This window comes from Stigmatopora argus, chromosome 23 (genome assembly GCF_051989625.1).
Source record: "Stigmatopora argus isolate UIUO_Sarg chromosome 23, RoL_Sarg_1.0, whole genome shotgun sequence".
Lineage (NCBI taxonomy): Eukaryota > Metazoa > Chordata > Actinopteri > Syngnathiformes > Syngnathidae > Stigmatopora > Stigmatopora argus.
In genome coordinates this window covers 2613548-2632505 of record NC_135409.1, presented here as the reverse complement: position 1 = coordinate 2632505, position 18958 = coordinate 2613548, and the positions used below count along the sequence as shown (strand labels likewise).

The 18958-nt window shown below is 41.7% G+C and overlaps 2 protein-coding genes across 3 annotated transcripts in view; one reads left to right on the top strand and one right to left on the bottom strand.

Annotated features, from left to right (window-relative positions):
* The first annotated feature begins 267 nt into the window (after positions 1-267).
* On the top strand, positions 268-11000 carry rerg (RAS-like, estrogen-regulated, growth inhibitor). Its single transcript, XM_077593778.1, has 5 exons — positions 268-467; positions 2731-2849; positions 7849-7905; positions 8777-8850; positions 8924-11000. Exons 2-5 carry the CDS (start codon positions 2789-2791, stop codon positions 9332-9334), a joined length of 603 nt encoding a protein of 200 aa, XP_077449904.1. The 5' UTR covers positions 268-467; positions 2731-2788; the 3' UTR covers positions 9335-11000.
* Positions 11001-11702: 702 nt separating this feature from the next.
* syn3 (synapsin III) overlaps positions 11703-18958 on the bottom strand; it is a 41542-nt gene continuing 34286 nt past the window's right edge. The window contains exons 7-14 of one of the 2 annotated variants that reach the window (XM_077593775.1): positions 18426-18488; positions 17626-17768; positions 17474-17548; positions 17313-17415; positions 15480-15611; positions 14625-14643; positions 14403-14538; positions 11703-14333 (exon numbers count right to left, since the gene is read on the bottom strand). In XM_077593775.1, the coding sequence (XP_077449901.1) occupies positions 14210-14333; positions 14403-14538; positions 14625-14643; positions 15480-15611; positions 17313-17415; positions 17474-17548; positions 17626-17768; positions 18426-18488 (795 nt within the window). In that variant the 3' untranslated portion in view covers positions 11703-14209. The remainder of the gene's footprint in view (positions 14334-14402; positions 14539-14624; positions 14644-15479; positions 15612-17312; positions 17416-17473; positions 17549-17625; positions 17769-18425; positions 18489-18958) is intronic. The other variant, XM_077593776.1, reaches the window with a different exon arrangement.

Here is an 18958-nt window from a genome sequence, read left to right as displayed (position 1 = left end):
AGCTTTTTGTTTTTATATATTTTACATGACATTTTTCACTTGAATTTTCTCTTTTTTATTTTTATTTTTTTAATAAAAATGACCATATTTACTGCGGCTGTTTGATGTCGATTTGTCCAATCCAAGATCAGGCCTCAAGGGGTTATGTTGGTTTGAAGTAGTACGGAAATACATTTGACCAAATTGCAAGGCGGGTTTCCCCCGCGCTGGCAATAACCTACACTAGACGTCGCTGCTCCCTCTGTTTTGATGCACGCTGAGCTTCTCGCTATTAGGATGCGCGTCTTATATTACGGCCGCTCGCCTGCATGAGAGCTTCATTCACAGCGGCTCCCTCGCTGCTCTTCATCCTCCTCCCGTCCAGCCGAGCACAAATCCATCCGTTTGCCGCCCGGCGAGCAGAGATCGACGCAACTTGGATTCGTTTCCTTCATCTGGGTGCGCCTCACTCCCCGCGGCCGTCGTTGGTGAGTCTTCTCCCAGATTTTTAGATACAATAACATCACAGTCCTACTGAAAAGTGTTCCTTGCGCGACGACCTCGGCAACATCTCACTTTCTTATCCGTATCTTCCTTTCTCCTCACTCAAATCCCAGTCTTGTTTTTATTTTGCGACGCAATTGACATTCGCTATTACGTAATAGTCTACGTTCGGGGGTCACCCGCCACATCGCTTGCCAGATTCCTCACTTTGTCACAGAAATGAGATGTTGTTGCGCCGACTCTGAGTCATCTCCGGGAGGAAATGAAGGCTTGATGAGTTAACGAACGGTTATTGGGACCTGGAGGTTGCTGGAATGGTATTTTCAAATGGAGCAATCTTCCATGCTGAGGAAAATTCAGCTCTTTTTGCTGTCGCTACACAAGCGTGGCAACTATTTGCAAGTGGATTTTGATGACAAGCCTGTGGTTGGCTGCAGCAGCAGCAACAGCAGGAACACCAGGTCTCCTCCCATGGTTTGGAAGTCTGTACTCTGTAATCTCCTGCAACCTCAGCACCGCCCCGATTCCTTTCTCCGGGCAAGAAAGGAACAAAAAGACAGACGCTCCATCCTGACAGGACAATTAAAGTCCCCAAGGCCACATATGGGTTAAAAAAAAAGAAGGACACTAGTCGTGATGATGTGACTTTTCAGCAAGTTAATGTTAACTTGTTGCTTTTTTTGGTTTTAAATTGCTGTTTGTCCATTTTGACCTTTCAGATCTACCATAGAAAGCATTTAAATCATGTTTTCTTTTTTGATAAGGCGCAAACCTTTGTTTCCCTTCTTATTTGTACATTTAATTGCAGTCAACTTTTCAAAATTAATCAATTATCAATCAATATTTACTCAAAAAATAGGGTTTGGGTGAATATCGTCCAAACGACTAATTGATGATTCATTTTAAATGCCCTTTTTAAGTGCAATCTAAAAGGAATTATATAGGTCTAGACAGACATACTGTGTGAATATTATTAATCTTGAGTGGCAGCCAATGAACTTATTTGAAAGCATTTTGCTGTGCTGAATAAAACAGCAAAACTTGGAACTGACCACGTTGGCGGGGAGACTCGCGCTCTGGTGTTTCCCTTTTGCTGCGGCTGGTGTGTGGGTGGGTTCATGGGTGGTTCTAGGTTTCTTCCTCTTCGGCTCACTGCAGTAATATTCGTCCACTGTAGAACAGAGAACAAGCATTATACTACGTGTCATGGTGGAAAAAATAAAAAATATCAGCCACTACTTTGTGAGCACAAACTAGTATACTTTGTGAAACGTTAAACGTGGTTGCTAGTTGTTTTGAGCCTGCTGTAATTGTAGCTGAAAAAAAGTGCGCCTGTTGTGTTTACCCTGGTGTCAGATAGAAATCGTCAGCTCATTGTAACGATTTCGTGCACGTGAAGTAAATACTTCGAGCGCACTAAGTATAAACTCGTTCACACGAAGTACTAGATTGTTCATGCCGAGTACTAGCTTGAGATATTTTATTTTGAGTCATGCCACCTCCGTTATATACAGATTGCTAAACAAAAACAAAAAAACACTTGATTTAAGAGTATTGTGATTGTTAAGTATTTTTTGGACTAAAAGCTGCGCCCGAGTATTGGATGCACTAGCCAAAGAATGCACATTCAAAGCCGGGAAAAATATAAGTCGCACTGAAATAGAAGTTGCATTTTTGGGACCAAGAACAAAAATATGTCAAAGTGATAAAATAGGAAACAACTGACAAAATAGTAATATTAACAGTATATTTGGTTGACTACAGCCGAAAAAAAGGACAACAACATAAGCTGTTGCCTGAAAAAAGTACAAGACATTTATACGTCGCAGGCCCAGGCAAGCAATGAAAAAAAGTGTGACTTATTGTCCGGAAACTACGGTAATTAGACCGCAGATCATTTTAAAATTAGCGGCAGCCAGCTGCTTAAGTTGAGAGCGGTTTATTGTTTCACGCGCACGTAACGAATGGACTTGCAAATGAACTTCTCCGATTAATCACTCGGGGACGTCAGCAGTGAGGAAAAAAATGCCCGTGTATGGGCACGCCAGTGCCAGCGTCGTAGAAGAAGAAATGAAGAGAGAAGCTCCCTTTTGGATGGGTGTGTTGTTGGAGGTCTGCCAACGAAACCTCTCAGGCGCTGGCGTGGAGTTTTTTTAATTTTTTTTATTTTTTTTTTTATAAATATGTGCCAAGTTGGCAGAAGGGATTTAGGGAAGGTCGGTGAAAATAATGGCACTTTCTCTCCAGAGGTCACTTTCCCCGGTGCGGAGCAGGAGATGGACGGTTGACTGGAGCGCTCGCCGTTATGGCCAAAAGTCCAGAGGTGAAACTGGCGGTTTTGGGGCGAGCGGGGGTGGGAAAGTCAGGTAGGACGAGTCATTTCATTCTCTTTTTTTGACTGCGAGTTCATGTCAAATGGTTTGGACGTCTAGCACCGTCGATGGCACTAACATGAGCATGTAATGAGTTCATTTAGATTTTTTAAATTCAAACATTTTAAAATGTATTTCTTTTATTGTTATTTTATGAGTCATCTTTTTTTTTTTTTTAAAGCTGACTGCCACTGAAGGCGACGGACGCAATTATTGGCCTTTTTATCAAATCTTAATCATATGAAGAAAATATAAATGTATTAAAAAGAAGAATGTGTAAAACTCAACTTTTAGTGTTTTTAAATGTACTCATTAGTTATAATTAGTATTGGTTTTTAAGTAAAAAAAAGTTTTAAAGGTATACACAATGAAAGCTAAATACACATTAAAAAAAAAAATATATTTATGTTGAGGAAAAAGGTTTTAAACAATTTGAAAAATGTCTAAATGAATATCAAAAAGTCTTCTCTGGCACCTGTGACCTTTGACCTCACAACCCCAACCTTTTACTGTTCACACTACAAGCATATCTCCTGCAATATGTCCTTGATGATTATCCCTTTGTTCGCTCTGGAGTTATCGTACGGATCTCCACTTTCCATTGGAATTTGGCATATCCAATCCAAATAAAAGCCCCGCTTGCTTCACTACAACAAATCTATCTACCTTATCTGGACAGCAGATCTTCGCTTTCATCAAGTTATTTTTTACATCTGCACACATGGACGCTTCATCCGCATGCCTCTTTAAAAAATAAAAAAACAGTTCAGGCTCGCACACCGCACTTTAGCTCTTGACATTTATCGAAGTTACGAGTCGGATAAGACGAAATGTCTAGACCCCCAAAAAACGGATATCGACTTCAACCTCGAATAAAAATGAGTCCAACCCTCCCAGCGCTTTTAGTGAAAGGGAAGAAGGAACTAAAATCCAGATTTTTGACCTTTTCACATTTGACGTGACGAAACGCCTGTTTTGATTGCGCTCATTTAGCCGCTGTCTCGGGGTGTTATTGGGAGGTCTGCCATGTTTGCGTGTCGTGGACCCCCTCCGCGCTCATTTAGCCGCTGTCTCGGGGTGTTATTGGGAGGTCTGCCATGTTTGCGTGTCGCGGACCCCCTCCCCAGTTAATTAGGAACAGAGCGGATCTACTCGTGTGTGGCTCCTCTGACAATTTGCTTAGTCAGTGCGTGTAAACATTGTCCTCTCACATATTGAAGACGCTCACACGGAAGGAGCTTAAAGCTGCCATTTTCATATCGTAAAAATGGAAAATAGCCTGCTGACTGTGCGTTTGGAAAGTTCTGCCTGCAAGATGCCCCGTCCTCGTTCTTGTTTATGAGTCGATCGTTCCAAAAGGAATCTTGGCGTTCTCACGGGAAAGCTTTTTAAAGGCGCTCGACGCAAAAAAAAGTAACGCTGGTGTGATTGGAAAAGCTGAATCATTTTTGGAATTCTCTCGTCGGTTTCTCCGACGGGTTAAACTTTGACTTTCTATTCTATTTGAGAATGATTTTTTTTCAGGTTGGATTTGCGTCAGTCCTGATTTAATAAGGCGATCGTATTACCAAGACTGTATCCGCACCTGATGTAATCTTGCTCTGCTGTAAAAACAACAGAGGTGCACGTTTTCATTGCGTGAATGAAGGAACGAGCGAATGAGTGTGCCAGGCTCGCCAAATGTCTAACCGCTCATTTGAAGGCCAGACGACAAAAACAACGGTTTCTCTCAGGACAACTTTCATTCCGAATGATTTTTGAATAAACCCTCACGTCAGAAAACTTCACTTCAAGATTCGATCCGATACGGCACTAAAATGATAGTACTAAGAAATAATGTGCTTTCCAACTGCCGGCCGCATTGCCGAAATGTAGCAGTCAATGGCATAAAAAAACATGTTCTTTTGTGGTAAATGTACTACTTCTGTCCTGTAAATACATATGTTATAAAGCAGCACATGTACCAAAAAGGATGTTGACGTCACCAAAAGGTGGTCTTCGTGGACGGACGTATTCTTAGTATCCCCCCCACCCCGCCTGCCCTCAAGCTCCCTTGCGCCCCCGCACGCATTCAGAGGAATAATGGTGCCGTTTCCGGCCTTGAAGCAACCAAGTGCTCCCTGACTGCACACAAATGGATCCATTGAAAGGCAATGGTGATTCTCAGTCGCAATAAAAAAAACAACAACAAAAAAAACGCCTCCATCTTGCCATTTAAACCTACGAAATGAGAGCCGGGTTTTATTCTTGCCTTTTCAGAAGTGTGAAATCAATGGAGTGCCCTATTTTGCAGTGCCCTGAGGGACCTTTCCTATTGTTTGTCTGACTTTACCTGACACGCACAGAAGGGGAAAAAAGCATTATACAAGACGACATCACGGTCAGCTGGCGTACAAGTCCGTTCACTTTAGTGGGAAATCTTTGCCAGCAGAGGAATGCCGAGCTGGGTTTGAGTGCACGGAATCCATTGGCAGCTGTACTTTCTGCCGCTAGTTTTCTGGTCTTATATTATTCATTCATTTTCTGAACCGCTTCATTCTCATTAGGGTCGCTGGGTCTTATATTAGTCGGAAAAAAGAACAACAAATATCTTTTGAAAGCCTGCCTGAAAAAAAGACCGGCCGCCACTTCATAACCCGGCAAGACTGGTCCCCAGTCCATGACAAGTCATGTATAGAAAATACACTAATCACCAGTCAATCACCAAGCACTACGAGATATGTTATGTAACAACATAGCTTTTCAACATTTCTTCATTTTGAAAATATATTTGTAGTGTTTTTTCAAACAAATTGATGGAAATTCTCTTTCATTTAAATTCAAGAGTTAAACAACAAAAAGGAAGAACTGTGGATATTGCCGTAATTTGATGTTAATCAAATGTTAAAACGTTTTCAACAAAGGAACAGTGGTTTGCTAATTCAACTGAAATTGTTGCAAATTATTTTTTTGCAATGGAAAACAATTAATTATAGTAAGATACTTAAATTAGAGTCAGCGTTTTACCGCCTACATTTACATCTAAAACAGCCATACAACAATAACCCTGATTTATACATGAGCTGATTAACAATAAACAATCAAAATAATCCTTTGCAGCAGCCCCATCGCTGAGACCGGTTATCTCAGCCATGTTTTTGTTTCCGTGATTGTTATCGGAGTAATTGCATGGAAAACAATCAGAATTAGCTGGATAAATAATAGTTCCAATGAAATTGGTGTTTAGGGACACCCAATTCAATCAAGCTCTCAGTGAAGCTTTTCGGAATCGCCCCATAATATTTTCATGACTGTTAGATGATTGGATGCCCGAAAAAAAAAAGTGTTCCGCTGCGGAAAAAGCAAAAACGGATCAGCGTTTATAGTACCAAAGTTAAGTGTGGAGACTCGAGAATGCTTGGTGGAAACTGGCCGAGCTGCAAAAAAACAGTCCAATCCATTTAGACTTGGAGGGTTGACAGCGAATGAATTTTGAATCTTTTGTTGTTTAAAAATATTTAGATAAAAAAACAATATCTACTGATTTCTATGATAAAAAACTGTAAATATCCTACAATTTAAAGTCTCTGAATGAAACATATCAAAATCCGTAAATAATATATACTATGCATTTATTGTTAACTATTTAAACATTTAAATATATTTGGTATGAACAAACTATTATTTTTTTAATTTAAAAAAAAATCAGGGTGTGCCTTACTGGTGTCTGTAATTGGCTGGGATTGGCACCAGCACCCCCCGCGAGCCTTCAGTGGTACGGAAAATGAATGGGGGAAAAAAGACAAAACAAACTATACTGTAGTTTCTGAAGTATAAGTTGCATGTTTTGTATAGTTTGACTATATATAAATACACATATACATATATATGTATATACACATACACACACACATATACACACACATATACACACACATATACACACACATACACACACATATACACACACATATACACACACATATACACACACATATACACACACTCAAGTGCAATTGTTTAGTTTTTTAAGTGGGAGGGTACCTAAATTTGATTTATTTATTATTACTTTAACGTCTAACTTTTTCTATGGTGAAAAAACTGCCCCTCAAAACGTATACACGCGGGATGTTTTTGCCCAGTTTTCCAAGTGTTCCGACATGACACGAGCAATGAATTGTCCCCCTTTGCGATAGGATCAACATTGAGGGAGAATCTGGGCCGCCCTGTCCACATTAAGGCCCACTAACAAAGACCCCTCTTTTCCACGCTATACGTTGTGAAAAGGAGGGGAGGGGGGTTGCAGATAATGTTACCTCACACACTGTGGCTTGTTCTACCTTGCTGGAATTTGGGCCGTTCAAGAGAAACGTGCGGCGGGCGAAATATTAGGCATACCTGCGTTATGAAAAGAGCCAAACGGGATCCTTTTGTCGGGAAAGTGTCGCCGCGGTCTCCTTTTCGCCAGCGGGCCTACTCAAGTGGACTTCTCAGCTTCTTTAGGAGTCGTTCAGGCACGTGACAGTTCCTGGAGGTTGACAGAAAGATTATATATATATATATATATATATATATATATATATATATATATATATATATATATATATATATATATATATATATATATATATATATACACACACATATATATATACACACACACACATACATACATATACATACACACATATACATATATATATACATACATATACATATATATACATACATATACATATATATACACACACATGTACATATATACATACATATATATATATATGTACATATATATATATATATATATATATATATATATATATATTTATATATATATATATATATATATATAAATATATATATTAATTCATTTTTAACACAAAAATTGATAAACACTATTTGTTGCAAGCTCAATTGCCACCCCCAAAAACTATTTCTATTAATATACAGTGATCTAACCATTTTGTTTGATGGATATGAAATTAAATCTGATTTTTTTGGGGGGGGGTTGCAGCGTTGGTGGTGAGGTTTCTGACGAGACGCTTCATCTGGGAGTACGATCCAACTCTTGGTAAGTCAATGTCTATGCAAAGAAAATCAAAATTTAGTTTAGCGTCAATTCAATGACTGCCAATTACGCCGCCATTTTGGACTCCCAGCCAAAATACTAAGCGCTGAAAGGTAAGCATTCATAGCAAGTCCTCCTAGCCTTGATCAATTTGGTGCCTATTGCTGTCACTTATAATTTCCTGGAGATTGAGGCTTTTTCAGATCACTTCCTGTTCATAGCAGCTTGTTTTTTTCTCCTACAATTGCAAATAAAGAGGCCATTGGTTACGCCTCAGTTCTGAATAGACACGGTTTGTAGTGTTCATCCGAGTATTGTGGGAGTGTACGTAAATGTCGGTGGCCGCCAGAGCGATGGTTCCCGAAATAGGACGCCACCCTAGAGGCTCCTCCTCAGCCTGCAGCCAAACAAATAAATCCGCGTCCTCACATGATCTACGAAGAGGTGACGCAGCGGAGAATGTTCAGGAGACACGAGTTGCGTGAGTGAAAATTTCAAGATTAAGATTAGAAAGACGAGAAAGGAAAGTGTAGAGTAACCCAGAAAAAAAAGTTCAGAATCCCCCCAGTTTTACGCTAAACCCAAGAACATTCCTCATATTACAAGGGGACTTTTGTTTACACAGATGTGCTTTTACAATGGGCTCAATTCAAGCAGATGGCTGCACCTGAGTTAACTCATTGTCTGCTAGACGTCAAACCCTTTTGAGGTGGGAGGGTCGGCGGCAGCGAGCGAATAACCCAGTTGAGGTGGACTGGACGTTCTCTAGCGATGAACTCATTTCAATTCAAAGTATGATTGGATGTTTAGCATCGCCAATGAAAGGCAACTTTTTTCCCTCTTGAATAAAATAGAGCCACTTTTTTCTGTACAGAATCGACCTATCGCCATCAAGCCAATATCGACGATGAAGTGGTCACCATGGAGATACTCGACACGGCAGGCCAGGTAAGAAAAACAAACAGGTGTACCTGGTTAACTCAACGGTGAGCAATGGTGACCATTCCCTTTTCCTTTTCAGGAAGACAGCCAGCAAAAGGAAGGCCACATGCGCTGGGGGGACGCCTTCATGGTGGTGTACGACATCACTGACCGCGGCAGCTTCGAGGACGTGGCGCCTCTGCGGACTCTCCTGGAAGAGGTCAAAAAGCCCAAAAATGTGCCGCTGGTCCTGGTGGCCAACAAATGCGACCTGGAGCACGCGCGGCAGGTGACCACCGAGGAGGGCGAGCGCCTGGCGGCCGACATGGCCTGCGCCTTCTACGAGCGCTCGGCGTGCGCCGACCAGGGCGGCGCCGTGGCCGAGGCCTTTCACGAGCTGTGCCGCGAGGCGCGGCGGCGCAAGGCCGTGCAGGGCAAGGCCAGACGCCGCAGCTCCACCACGCACGTCAAGCAGGCCATCAACAAGATGCTGACCAAGATCAGCAGCTAGCCAAATGCGGGGAAAAACAACCTTCACCTGTACGGTGAACATCTCCCATTTAAAAGGGACCGTGCACTAGTGGTCCTTTTTCGCCAAAAGCGTGACGTCCCACGGCTTCGGCTCAATTTCTCGGGGAAGCGTACGGCGGGCTGCAACAATTAACCTATGAGAGGCAATGGGAGCCCAATGGATTCATACAGGGAAATCATAATCTAACGGACTTATTCTCAGAAGATCGGCAGATAGTCGAGCTGTACAGTAAAAAATATTACTCCAATGTCTTGTGACCTGGCTAAATAACGTGTACGAAGTAGTCCTAAAAAGGAGATGCACTACACCGCTTTATCGTTTGTGTGAAATGTATTAACATGTTTACTGCCATGCTTCTTGAGTAACCAAAAATGTTTTTTTAAAACACTCATAACAAAATAGCAGCACTAAATGAGATCTTCATCATTAGTGACTCAGTGGTGAATGAGTAAAAAGTACTTTACACAAAGTTGTCACTAGCGTCACCGTTTGCAGTTCTTGCTGTGAACTTAATTGAGTTTCATAAGACTAGTCAGATTCACGGGCCGGTCCTTCATTTGCTACCAGACCTCCCAGTTCAAATGGATCGGACGGCAGTGGCAACCAAAGGATACCAACTGTGTCTAGTTCTAGTATATATGCTGAACATGGCCAACCCTCAATCCGTCTCCTTCACGTCTCCCGGGTAAAACAAATGTCTTACGGTGTTGTGTAATAATCTGAGCATGTATCCTGTTTGGATAGGCGCTCGTAGGTAAAATTAGCTGCTGATTGATACGGGCACCGTTGACCTGACGAGGCTTGATGGACACGCAGCCGTTGGGAAAGGCTTGAAAATATGTAAACGTGGAGGACGACGTCATCCCAGGAAGGTGATAAAAGAGCTTTCCTGCGGCGTTTGATTTTTAGGCCTCCCACTTGCGGACATTTTTCCGTTATGTGAGGGCAAGAATGGCATCCGAGTTTCCGAGGAAAAAGGGAACTAAAAGCCCTGCGGTGAGGTGTAATGTTCTGCTTATAAACATCTAAAGCACGCCGGTCCTCCATCTTGGAGTTCTTACAAACAACACGTAGTATCTCTTTTTAAAATGGTTGACATGTTTAAGTTGAGTTTTCTTCCACAGGCAATCTGAACCACTCGACTTAAAGGTCAACGTGGGAAAGAGTTTTTAACGTGGAGAGAAACGCGGGTGATATTCTTGTTTCGGAACAGCTTTTACATTTGCACTTTGTATTGTAATTTCAAGCATGGCAGTTTCCATGACAACTAAGGAGTACCTTGGTCAAAGAGAGTTAGAGTTAAGGAGAAAGGCACGCCGGCATTTTCATGTATTAACCACTTGCCTTTTTAATAATATACCTTTAAAAATAAATGAAAGCAAATATATAAGGATAAAATAAAAACTTACAATGAAAGTCAATCCATTTGTTTTTAAATTTCGCAAATACAAAAATAAACATAAAACCCTGAATGAAAAACGAAAAAATAATATTTTTTTATTTAAATGTATTACTCAATATAATGAATTGTATTTGGGGCATCTATTTCAGTATGAAGATCTTAACAAAAAATGTCATTCCCCTTTGTTATTTTAAAATCTACCTGAAACTAAAATTGTTACGGTCTATTTTTTTTTTTTTTTTTTTACAAACAAACAATCATTACCATAGAATTAAATGATACGGTAGTCAATGTGTTGAAAAAAATCATTGAATTGACTTTGATCACAACCAAATCTTGTATCGGTTGCTAAGAAACTAGATGATACATCGTCTCCGTACGCTGGAGTGATGATGCAGAGTCAGGATCGTTGGCTCAGCGTGAAAAGAAAAAAAGCAACATGTGCGTCATCGGATTCGTGACCTCGACACCTCGGACGTATCAAACGATCCGAAAGAGACTGGGAAAATTGGGAAATGAGATCTAGCCCACGAACCAAACCCAATTTGACCCTGGCGGTATAGTGGTTCATTGGGCTGACTTCGGGGGCGGGCGGCGCGGGATCGATTCCCACTCGGTGGCCGTGTGCTAGAGCCTATCCCAGCTGACTTTGGGCGAAAGGCGGACTACACCCCAAACGAGTCGCCAGTCAGTTGATTTCATTCCTTTCTTTTGTGATACCGCGACCTATTTATGACCCGGCGTGTTTTAGATTACCAATAAAACATTCCAATTTATTTCACATCTCGAGCGGGTTTGAAATTCCTGCCAGTGCTCATAAAACAGTTTGTTCACTTGCTTTTTTTTCATTCTCTTGTAACGTTTAACAGACTTAACGAAAAGTAGATTGACCTAAAATGGTGAAAACATTCCGAATCTTACAAAGTTTCCAAAAGTGCACGCAGGTGTTGTAAAACGTCTTACTTTTAATAACAGAAGTATGGCTGTCAAGACAAAAAATGTCGAGAAAAAGAAGGAAATTACACAAGAGTACACACACACACACACACACACACACACGTGAGCACCACACCTGAGGCACACACACGATTCATGCCACGTTTACACCGATATACACAAGAATACACCAAAAGTAGCAAGTGATGCCCATCCGAGGGAACGGACTATTCTGCATCGACAATGACAATACCTTTCTTTTTTTTTAAGTCTCTTAGCTGCATATTTCATCAGAGCTTCGCTGACGTGGGGACGGGGGGATAAAAAGCGAGTACTGCCTTGGTCATGTTGGAAAAGCTCACCAAAGAAAAACTATTTCCATTAGTTGCCATGGCAGATTGGTCAGTGATTCATTCGTCATTCCAAATTTTGTCGGTTTAATCCATTCCTAAATTAGAACACTAAGGAACTTCTGTCCATCACTGGCAGCCAGTGCGGCCATTTTATTCTTTTTCATTTTGAGTGACTTCCTATTGATTTTTGGTCACTGAAGAGCAAGTGACCCAACAATGTCACTAAAGGAACAGGAAGTGTCTCAAAACCAACAGAAAATGAGCTGTAAATACTCAAAAAATGAACAGGAAGTAACTTGTGAAGGCTCTGGCTTCATTGACAATGCTACACACGCGATCCACTCAATGTGTATTGGGCGTCAGGCGCCGTCAATGGTAGCCAATGAGTTAACACAGACTTTCTTATTGAAAAAAGTGGATAGCAACCTATTAGCTCCTTTTTTTGTTTTTAAACAGTGACAACTTTTTAGAATGATTATACACTGATATATCCTGGCGAGAGCATATCGATCACCATTTTGACATATCTTCACACCTATTATTGGACGGTGAGAGCCGTCAATGGCAGCCAATGAGTTTCTAGTGTGTTTATGGCTTTTGCGCATTACTGGTTAACACTTTTTTTGTTCACAGATAAGACAAGGGGTTGTAAAATACTAATTGGTCCCGTTGACAGTGCAAAGGCAAAGAAATGAAAATAAAGGCAGTATTTTGCCACTGCGGTCTATTATTTACATTTTTTTTTAATCGTATATGAATTATTGCAAATAGGGTCTTTCTTTTTTGCGCTTGTATTATCGTTTACCACACATCCAGCTGTACAGCTTCATGCATTTTTACGAACATAAAAATAGCACAATTTCAACAATACGTTGGAGTCTTTTGTAACAAGTCGGAAATACTCGAACAAAACTACAAATCTCACGAGTTGGAAGACGACAGCATTTTTTCACTTGGCTTTAAAAGCACTTTGGGTAATTCATTTTTTTGTCAGACCAAGTAAATGGGTAGTTTTCCGAGTATGTGCTGTGGTAGTTAGTAACAGATGAAAAAAATCTCTATGTTATGCTCGCTAATAATACTAAAGTTTTGTTTTGCTGCCATCCTGTGGCATTTACAGGCAATTTGAAATCAGTTCTATCTAAATAGCGGGGGGCACCGATTATTTTTCTTTTGAAATGAGTGGATTAATGCGAATTATTGCCACGTACAGCTGCAAACATAATCGCAGAAACTAATCGACATCTCAAACATGAGCACGAAAACACTTGGAAAAAAGATGGTTAAATATCGAGCAGGAAAAGAGATCATCGCTTGAAAGGCCGAACGAGAGTGAAGGTTAACCATTGATGGGGCACTTATTTATGAGAAAATTTTAGAATAAAAAAATAAATCAAGCAGACGGAGGCTAATTTATCATGAAAATGAGCAAAAATCATCAGAAAGTGACCCAAAATGAGCAAGATCCTAACAGATGATGGCCCAAAAATGAACAGAAAGTGATCCCTGAATTCCACAAATCAACGCCTGCTAGAAGTTTGAAATAGAATATGGCACACACAAGAATCTTAAATTCGCTCTACATTCTGTTGCATTTCTCAGACTTAACACTAGATTTTTATTCCTATTCTGATTTGAAATGCAAAAATCAGGATGGAGAAGACAACGTGTACTAGTAGTAGTAGTAGTGAGAGTTATTAAAAATAACATAATTCGAACATTTTATAATCGAGCATATAACCTTTTTTTTCTTTTATATCGTACCAACTTGCCCTATATAATGGTTAAGTCACAGCTTCCAATGAACTCGTTTGAAATGGAAGGGCCCAGGAGCAAAAGAATAAATTGTGAAAAAATAAAAAACAACAACAAACCCCCCAAAAATGAACCAATGTTCACTATGTCAGGACCCTCCCAGCTCAACCAAATTGTGATAAACCCATGAAAATGAACAGCAGGGTGAGAGGTTAGTGAGGAAAAGTAGGAACAGAAAAGGAAAAAGCAGAATTGGGCCAGATTGCTTTTGCTTTCAGGAAGACAGCCTCGTTCGTCCTTTCTAGCGGCGAGAGCGACCGAGCAAGAGAAGAGGAAGGAGACGAAGCAGTGGAAGATGAAGGTGCGGCACTCATCCGCAGATGGACAGGAAGTGGAAGGAGGAAGCGCTCAGTCCGAGAAGAGGCTGGCGAAGGACTGGCGGAGGCTGCGGATGCTCTCCGCCTTGGCCTCGTCATCGCTCACGTTGCCGCGCGAAGTCTCGCTGAAAGCGTTGGTCAGCGACTGCGATTTACTGCGTGAATATCACCAGGTCATTTCGGACCCGACCGACCCGATTCGCCACGACATTTGCTTGACTCACTTGAGTTGCGGCGACTGTTTGTGAGAGTCGGGTACGGGCCCCGGCTGGAAAGACTGGCTGGGGGAGGTGGCAGCCGAGCGGGCGCGCTGCGGCGAACCTTGGGACGACGGAGAAGCCGAGCCGGAGCGCTGACCCCCTGTGCGAGAGAGTCGATCTAAGTCTTTACAAAGAAATGAAAAATGGCCCGACAAATTTCCGCGAGAAATATAAGGGGGTGCCTACCTCGTCTGGGTTGTGTCGTCTATCAGTTCAAGCAAAGAAAAGAAAATAAGGATGAGGACTAGTACATTGCGCAAGGTGGTCCCGATTCAATTTTGCGGCCTTCAAAGCCTACATTTGAAGGCCACTGAAGTCTATCAAAATTCAGTTATATTCTGCTGCAATTCAATTCTAATATGGCACATTCAACCAAACACATTTCTCTTATTTTCGCATCGTCACTGATTAACCCCACAAACAAACAATTCACTCCTATTGAGTTTCAGGAAGTGAGGGACACCCAAAAATCAGTGGGCAACCAATCGCAAGGCACAAGGTGAAAAACAACCAATTACAGTGACACTCCAACTTTAAATGGTTCTATCCCAGGGATGGGCAAACCGGTCCTCAGGGGCCATTGTGGCTGCAGGTTTTTGTTCCAACCGATCCAACGTAAACAGTGTAACCAACGAGGTTTCTGCTGAAACAGAAGCACCTGACTGCAATTCTCTGATTGCACTTCTAAGATAGCGGATTGGTGGAAAAGTTTCATCATATAGTTTGGAACGAAAATCCGCTACCACTGCGGCCCTTTCTGGAATAGTTTGCCCACCCCTTCGATCATCTCGAGATTTTTCAATTGAAAAATACCAACCCTCCCCCCCAAAATACGAGTTATTTATCTCATAAAAAAAATAAAATCCCAATCAATCTCATTTTGCATGCACAAAACTTCCACTAGCTCTCATCCAGATTCAACTAGAACCTACAAAAATGCAAAACCAAATTGGAATTGTATTATTGTAAACGGCGGTGACGTCACCAGCAATTTCACCCAAATTTCGTTACCGCGTCCTCCGACCCAAATCAATCTTATACCTTGACGGCAGATGGCGGCGGCGTGGAAACTCCCAGAAGGACCTGCGCCATTTTATGAAGCACCAGCTCTGAAATCAGCTGCTTATCTTCCTCTAGGTGCTCACCAATTAGAGGCATGGAACTGTCCATCACCTGACGTGCAAAAAAAAGAAGCAAAAAAACTCAACAACTTCATCTTTTGTCCCACAAGAGAGCAGTGTTGCCTAATAACAGTTTGCAAGAACCTATTTTAAATCTTTATTTTTGTGAGTGCGGCGGGAATATGGCAGCGCCCGATAAAAGTAATAAGAAAAAAAACATTTTTGAGGAAAAATGATATCGTGAAATACAGATTAGCCGTCAACCGCAGTTGATCGAGAATGGGGTAGATACTGTGTGATACTTAGCTATAGGAATGTTTCAAAATCAAAAGGTTGGATATCCTGTAACTACTTGATAAGAATGAAAGAGGGAGGTCAGGAAGGATTAGGGTATGACAGGAGAAAAGATGGTGCCTGTCGCCATCAATGGGTGTTTTAATATACTTTCTAACTTTTCATTGTCTCAATGTCGCCATTATGACAACTCATAAGTTAATGTTTCCTTAACCACAATAAGGTTGAGGAGTACCTGTTTATTTAATTCACCTAAAAAATATAAATCTATATATTTTTTAGTATATTGTACATATATCACTATTGCTTATACTTTTGGACCAAGTTTTTGACGGACTGAAAGGACATCAGACACGAGGGATAATCGTCACGGCCCGGAAGGCAACAAATTCCAGCTATGGCGGACGGATGTTGCTCTGCCACGTTTAATTCAATTCCATCTGGCTTCAAGGCTCAGGCAGATTGGAGGAAGAACGCGCTTTACGTTGTGTCATGCTTTCTCGCCGCCACCCCGTCCATCCAAGAAGGTGCATCCCTGGGGAGCCGCCGCATGCGTCCCGAAATAGTTTCTAGCTAATGCAAAGAGGGTGGGCCTGCCCCTTTCCCCATTGACCTCATCCTGTGGAAAGATAGCGAAAAATGTGATGTCACGCCGTCCGTCTAAATGCGTCTCCGTCAAATGTCCCAGTTGGGCCCGTTTCCTCTGATGAGAAGACAGACGCAGCTGTATTAAAAACAATCGCTGATAAAACCGCCATTTGTTGGCTACCGTGTCCTCCCTCACATTAAACGGAAATTTCTCTTTGGCTTTCTATTTTCATTTGATAACATTTTTTTTTCATTGCTTTTTTAAATTCAATTGAAAAGTAGCGGTCAAATAAATAGTGGGTATTTTGAAATGGACTAGTTTTATTTTAGTGAATATTGCGTTAAAAATCATTACAAATAAATAAAGCACTAATATAGTATGTTTCAATTTTTTAACTGGGGATCCTATATAGTTAAATGACTAAAATTTGACTTCAAACACTCAAAAAATTAGCTATAAACAGCCATCACAGCTCAACCAACAAAAACTGTGCTCTTTAGTGTAATTAGTTGTTTGATGTCTGTTTAAAAAAATACCCCCAAATTTTTTCTATATTCCTTCAATGTGTATTATGTGTTTGTGTTTTTAAATCAAATAAAACCTGAACGTTTGACCGAACCATCTTGAAACTGAAGTCAAGTCAAATCCACTGTTTACATAAACACGCTTTCAGCAGTTTATTTTCATTCCGCTATGAGCATGTTTAGACTCCCGACTAATCCTTCACTCGTTGCTTTGATCGCTGCTTGGTTTCATGTTTGTTCAAAAACAGCTCTGACTTGGCCTTTTCTCCACAAGCGAGTCCTTGGCCACTTCTCATTCATTATCGCGCGCCACCTTATCGACTCCCTTTATAGTCGGCGAACTGACCTCAATGATATAGTCGTTGCCGTCTTTTCCGTGGACGGCTTTCACCGCACATACGTCGAGGCCGCCGAATATCTCGGCGCAAGAGTCCACCCACAGGCGGTATCTGGAACAAAATGACTTTGATAAAACTGTCACATAACGAATTGCGTGTAATGACGTACCTGTCGGTCATGGCAATCTGTTCCAACATGGCCGAGCCCGTGTTTGCCTTCCAGTTTCCTGAAATTGAGGTTCTCCTAAAATGAAATCGTATTTAAAAGCACTCAAAAGACATTTGTGAGAAAACTGCGATTTTCCATTTTTTTTCTTTTACATGTAAGCCTTGTAGTTGTTTCCAATCTTCTGGATGCGGATGTCGTATTTGGACTGCACGTAGGGCTCGGTGGTGGCGTAAGTCCCGGCTAACGCCACGACGCTGGTGATGTCCTGGAAGTCCTGTTGGTTTTCCACTTTGATCTGTTTTAGAAAAAGCCCAGTAGCACTCTGCTGGATATGCCACAGGAAGTTCGCACGGGGACGCGGGCGGGCTAATGAAGAGTGGAAACACTTTCAACAACGTCACGTCGGGATTCTTAGGTAATTGAGTGCAGGACAGACGGGAAAGTTACGTAACGGCAACACAGGGACACGAAAAAGTATTTCCTGAATAGCACTATGTTGGCTCATTTGCCACGATGGGCGTCCAATCCATTTCAACTGGCAGGGCAGGAAAATAATATAAGTAAATGCACAATTTTTGTTGAGTTATGTCTGACGGCAAGGTGGAGGAGTGGTTAGCACGTCACCTCACTGTTCTGGGATCGAGGGTTAAACCCACAGTGGCTTCCGACCTTCCTCAATGGAGTTTGCCTGATGTCCCTGTGCCTATGTGGGTTTTCTCCGGGTACTCCGGTTTCCTCCCACATTCCTTAGTTAACAGAGTAAAAATGATACTTCACCCGATGATTTTCCTCATATTGTTCCGCAGTTTTTATTTGAGCTACTTTTCATGAAAGATTGTGCATCAGAAAAATGTGTTCACTTGCTTTTGTCTGAACTTGATGATGAATAAAGCTGGTCATTAGACCTGACCTCATTCTGCAATACCATTGGACAATGTGAAGTAGTACTCACCTTCCCCATGCCGGCATGAGCATGCCCCATCTTCACCACCACAGGATAGGAAGGGTTTGTAAGCTGCAGAGAAGGACAGCATTTATTTATCAGTCTCACATTTTCGGAATCTCGGCAAACTAAAAAGCTAACATTATGTTGAAAGCCCAACATATCCCGCACAAACTCAATGGCGACGGGGTTGTTTCAGGTCGCCTTTCTAAATTCACGCCAACACGTGATCGACTAGGGAGAAAATGTCCTTCTCAGTCGGAACGATTGGCTCTTTAAACATGCAGCAAGACCGATGCGGTGTTGACGGCATTTCGACAAAACCGACAGTGGAAAGTGTATGAAATGTGGGCGCGCTACAGCGACAAGTCCCGTGCCATCACCCGAAATAAGACAGTGAGGTTCTGGGAAGCCGAGTGGAAGACCACAACTGACTCGGGATGGGTTTGGACCAAATCAGCGGACCACAAACACGTTTCTCACGGGTCGTGCAATGGAAGTGGACCGAAAATCAACACATTACCTGTGGTTTTGGAACGCCC

Coding starts and splice junctions, on each gene's coding strand:
- rerg (XM_077593778.1), top strand. CDS start 2,789: ATGGCCAAAAGTCCAGAGGTGAAACTGGCGGTTTTGGGGCGAGCGGGG. Junction 2,850..7,848: donor AGCGGGGGTGGGAAAGTCAG/GTAGGACGAGTC, acceptor GGGGGGTTGCAG/CGTTGGTGGTGAGGTTTCTG. Junction 8,851..8,923: donor TACTCGACACGGCAGGCCAG/GTAAGAAAAACA, acceptor TTTCCTTTTCAG/GAAGACAGCCAGCAAAAGGA.